Source organism: Austrofundulus limnaeus, unplaced genomic scaffold (genome assembly GCF_001266775.1).
Source record: "Austrofundulus limnaeus strain Quisiro unplaced genomic scaffold, Austrofundulus_limnaeus-1.0 Scaffold82, whole genome shotgun sequence".
In the NCBI taxonomy this organism is placed as follows: domain Eukaryota; kingdom Metazoa; phylum Chordata; class Actinopteri; order Cyprinodontiformes; family Rivulidae; genus Austrofundulus; species Austrofundulus limnaeus.
This window is the reverse complement of record NW_013952484.1, coordinates 170,291-175,254: the sequence shown is the minus strand read 5'-3', so window position 1 is coordinate 175,254 and position 4,964 is coordinate 170,291. Positions and strand designations below refer to the sequence as shown.

Sequence of the window (4,964 nt, the reverse complement as noted above, 5' to 3'; positions counted from 1 at the left end):
GTGTGTGTGTGTGTGTGTGTGTGTGTGTGTGTCATGTAACCTTTTAGCATACACACCTACCTTGTCAAGACCAGTCCTTCTATGGTCCATAATAAAGTCCATTTGGGGTTGTTATTATTATTATGGGTTGTTCTTATTAAACAAATAAATGTAATATTTGATTAATAATTAGTGTTCTCAAGCCTTTAAAATTTTGATCCTTTGACAACAGAGACCTATGCGATCCTAGAAAACTAGTAAAAGCGGTCAGTCACTCAGTAACTTTGAATTTCTGTGTCTTGTTTCATGTGTGTCCTATTGCACTGCACAGAAACTGCCACACAAACCCTGAGCTTTGGAAAAGTAGCTTTTTTTCTAATGAAAACACCAAAATTTGACATAGTGTCAGCTGACTTTTGTGAGTCTGTAATACAGAGGTTCAAAACTTGAAACAATCTTTTCATGTGGTTTTATTCAGGACATTCCAAAACCAACAACTTGAAAAACACACCACTTCATCCTTYGTTTCTAATGCTGCACAAGGAAGTTCTGATAAATCTGTATTGATTATCACTAAAATCTACAGCTCCTGCTTTAGATTGATGATGAATAATGTAAGAATGTGGTAAACATTTATTGTGCAACATTTCCTCCCACAATGAAGAGTACTGATGATGAGCCATTTTTCCTGGTAAATACCTGAATATCCATTAGAAGAAACTTGGGTCCAGAACTGGTTTTCCTACAAGAGAATTTTGGGTTTGGGCTTGCTTTGAGCAACAACACAAAAAAAACTGCATTTCCTCCTTTAAAAGAGGGGCTGGAACGGTCTGCAGTAGTTTCAGCTTTCATTGTTCTCAATCGTGGTGGTATCAGGTGTACTTTGAACAGGCTTGTGTTTGGTTAAAACAAGCCTTGTGCAGGATGGGTGGGGTGAAGCGATGTGTGTTAGAACAGACAAGGTGAAGTCTCCTGTAGGGATTCGTGCTCGGGCAGAGGATGGGCTTGCATGGAATCCTTCGGCTCTGACTCGGGACTGAAAACTAAAGGATTACTGACTGGAGGGGATTGGATTGGAACTTTCACAAAAGCCCAATGGAGACAAAGAGCGAGGCGACAAAAATCCTCGTGAAGGGTCCGGAATACCTTCGAAAGCAGATGGAGCTGGAGAGTGAGACGAAAGGACGCATGAGTGCTGTRGAGAGGCTCGCGGCCAGCAAACCCAAATACGTCAAAAGCCAGCAGGTGGTCAACTCGACTCAGGAGCCGGTGAGTCTCGGTTCAGCCTCTGCGAGTAGCCCCGGGTCTTCAAACCAAAGCTCAAACCCTTGTGCAAATCCCGTCTTAAGTAACTCTGAGCCTAAACGTGTTGCACAACTTTGCCCACCGGGAAAAGGAAATAAGCCCATCTACAGAAAACGACAAGACTCCCTCCTACTCTACAGACAGAAATGTGACTTGCTCCAAGCAGCGGGAAATGACCGGAAACACCTTCTAACTCATAAGTTGCAGCTCAGTTCTGTAAACAGAAGTGTCCCATTATGTGAAGTCACTGGCCAGGAATGTAAGTCTGAGGGGTACAAAAAAGTAACTACCACACCTGGGGCCTCATCGAAGGAATGTGGCGTCCGTCTGGTGGTTTCTCAGTCAGACAAAAGGTCAAATGGAGTTTCAGAGGAATATAGCAACATAAGCAGTGATTCTGGGATGACGCCGACAGCTGGAGGTCTCCTYGCAGTGCCTGAAGTTGAGAGACGGTCCGGCAACAAGGTCGGCCGTTCCCACTCCGACATCAGCTCCAGGTATTCCAAGAACTTTGCGGACTTCGACGCGTTTTTCAAGTACTGCGGGCTGGACGGCGAGGTGATCGAGTCTTTGGGGAGGGAGAACTTCTCCGCTCGATCCGACAAGAGCTCTGTAAACATCCGGAGCGTCAGCATCTCCACGTCGGATGACGGCTTCTCCAGGGAGAGCGGTGACAGTGACAGGCTGMTTGAGGATGAGCTGGTTAAAAAATCACAGCAGGGCACATCGGTGATCGAGCGCAACGCTMGGATAATCAAATGGCTGTACAGCTGCAGAAACGCTGCAGAGACCGGTAAAAAGCTGCGAGACCTGGACTAATGAGGGTACTTTTCATAAACATTACACTTTTCAGCTATAAGCTACAAGTAATGCTAGTTTTTCAATTAGAAACATGGACTTTAGGGCTAAAGGTACATTTTTGTTGACAAAACTGAGTCTGAACCCCATTCAACTCTGAACTCTTTAATTTGACATTGCTTCATTCATAAAACTCAAGTTATAACATGTTTTTTAAATATTATTCTTCATCTATAAAATAAATACTCATAGTTTTTTAATTTAAATGTTTTATATACTTCTGCAAGATCTGTGTTTTTGACTTTTTTTATTTATTTTTTTAGATTTGTTTGCTTTGTTGTTTTCTCTGTGTTTCAGTTTTTTCTAATGCTCTCTGTGCCGTCAGTTCAATTTGTCTCAGTTTCTGCTAATTAGCTCTAGCCCCGCCCCCATCACCTGTTTCCAGGTGTTTTGTCCAGGTGTTTCCGATCCGCTCATCAGAACCTGTCCATGCAGTCCTTCAGGTTTCACATCACATTCAGTGTGGCATTAAGTGTGCTTCATGCCATGTCCTGTCCTCCTCCATGTCTCTGATTCTATTCATTTGTAGTTTTTCTTGCCAAGTCAACTTTTTTCTTTTTTTTTTCTTTTCTTTTTTTTTTTTAAATTAAACTGTTTTTTTTTACAAACTTGTCATGTTTGGACCCATTATTGGGTCCAACCTCCACAATCAGTGACCATTTCAAAATGCATTCCTACATTAAATCAAATCTGCATCCTTGATGATGTAATTTAATGAAGTCCAGAATGTGGTATTAAATGATGGATGAGCTGCACATGCAAACAAATCATGGACATTTTTAAAATATATAGTATGTGAATTCTCTGGAGCACGTACGGTGACAATGAAATAAAATATTTAATGTGTGGCCACGAGATAAATTTGAGCGGTGACACTTTGGGACATTATTAGTCAGATTTTTTCATAGTACAATAATATTTATGAGACAACAATAAACACCCTCAGTGTGTGAACAATAGTCGCCACCTATAGCTGCAGCATTTAATACTAAGAATTACTGTATGCCTAACCGCACTTGTTTCCTACATTAAAATGTAATTAAATTAATTCATAATTGTTCATGTTAACAATCAACAGTCTCTGCATGGAAATGACATCAATAATTATCTGTCTCATGGCCACAAATTATAATGATGTGGCCACACTTTAACTATCATGGCCGCAAGTTATTACTTCGTGGCCATGCATTTGGCATTGTTGAATGCAGCAAAAATAATGTTTGCAACTTATAACCAGTTCTTAAAAATAATGTTGCAGAGTGATAATGTAAATTTAAAAAAAATAGTTTKCAGTAACACTTTGTGTGAGCAAATAAACAGGATTTTTTAACAAGCAGGACACAAATTTTGTTGCGACTGTATCTTCTTTATCTTCTATATCAGCTATATCTTGTCATAAATGTAATAACTTGTGCATTTTTAAAATGTAAACTTCTTGAACTAGTAAATAGTATTTCCTGTTTATTTTTTTATAAAATCCTAAAGCAGAAATCACTTTTTGATAATTGCTCTTTAAAGACCTTTAAAACATTACTAAGTCATTTTATCAGCTTTAAATATCAAAACTCTTTTCTGCTGTTTGTTAATACTATTAACGGTGGTTGTATAAAGATAAAAAGGCTTAATGCTCTTGATGTCTTGAACCATTTGAGGAATAAGCCCATAAATTCTGCTCCTTTGCAAGGCTTTCACTGTGAAAGAGGCCCAAATGACTGTTTCTATCCAGAATGCCTTTTCAGGTTTATAATCCGATGAGCACACTCCTCATTTTTCTCCAGGTGAAAGGTATGCATTCCATCACAAGCACAGACACACATGCAGTAACTGATGGTAAAAAAAAACATCGGCCTGTGAGACGGACCGTCTCCTCTTGTACGGTCAAATGACAGTACTGAAACAGGTCATTGAATTTATGTCAAAGTGGGCTAGAAAACATAAAAAAGATGTGCTTATATCTCCAGCCAAAGTGTCAATTGGTCCCTAAGTTGTGTGAGAAAACCATGCCTTAATAATCTGAGGGGCTCATCTCCAGTGACCCGTTGAAACTGTATCTTGCCTTACCTCCCAACCCACGCTGGCTTTGTCTCTCCAACACTGTTTTCTTGCCAAGTTCTTTTGCAGTTTCTTTGTTTGATGCTTAAAAGCTGAAATATAAGAGAGGATTAAAGCAAAGGAAGGACTGTGATTGACTTAGTTTCTTTGACAGTATTACCACCCACAGTGGTTCTCCTCTGCAAAAGTACACACTCTATTATGTACTTCTTAGAAAGTACAAACTACCCAACATTCATGGAAGTCACTTCCACCTTCACAAACAGCCAACTGTTGTGCTCTCTCTGCTTATTTGTTGCTGGAATTTAGATTATGCCGATTTAAAAAAAATCTAATAACAATAAGGTCTGATCATTCCATACAGAGATGCATATTACCCACCAGTTTTCATGCCAGAGTTTTAGACTATATCATCTTTTGTGCTATGCTTAAATGTAGCAAGTTGAGCCTTAGGCGGCAGTGTTAAAAAAAAACTGATTCCTGCTAATGGCTTTCAAATAAACATTTCATCATAGCCAGACAAGAAAAAATTTCCATAAATCAGACAAGAAAAAAATCTCATAAGTCAGACAAGAACAATACAATTTATATGCTTGAGATACAAGAAATATATGCAGGACCGAATCTGACATAATTAGAGATAAAAGCAGAAATATACATATGGACAAAATAAATAAATAAATAAATAAATACACTTAAAATGCACCAATTAAATTAAAAAAGGAGAACTTTATAAGCCTCATGTTTTATAATTTAACTGACCTTCATAT

The 4,964-nt window shown here is 38.8% G+C and overlaps 1 protein-coding gene across 1 annotated transcript; it reads left to right on the top strand.

Annotated features, from left to right (window-relative positions):
* Window positions 1-1,074: 1,074 nt before the first annotated feature.
* fam110c (family with sequence similarity 110 member C) lies at window positions 1,075-2,103 on the top strand. Its single transcript, XM_014011542.1, has one exon. The coding sequence runs from the start codon at window positions 1,075-1,077 to the stop codon at window positions 2,101-2,103; it is 1,029 nt and encodes a 342-aa protein (XP_013866996.1).
* Window positions 2,104-4,964: the final 2,861 nt, after the last annotated feature.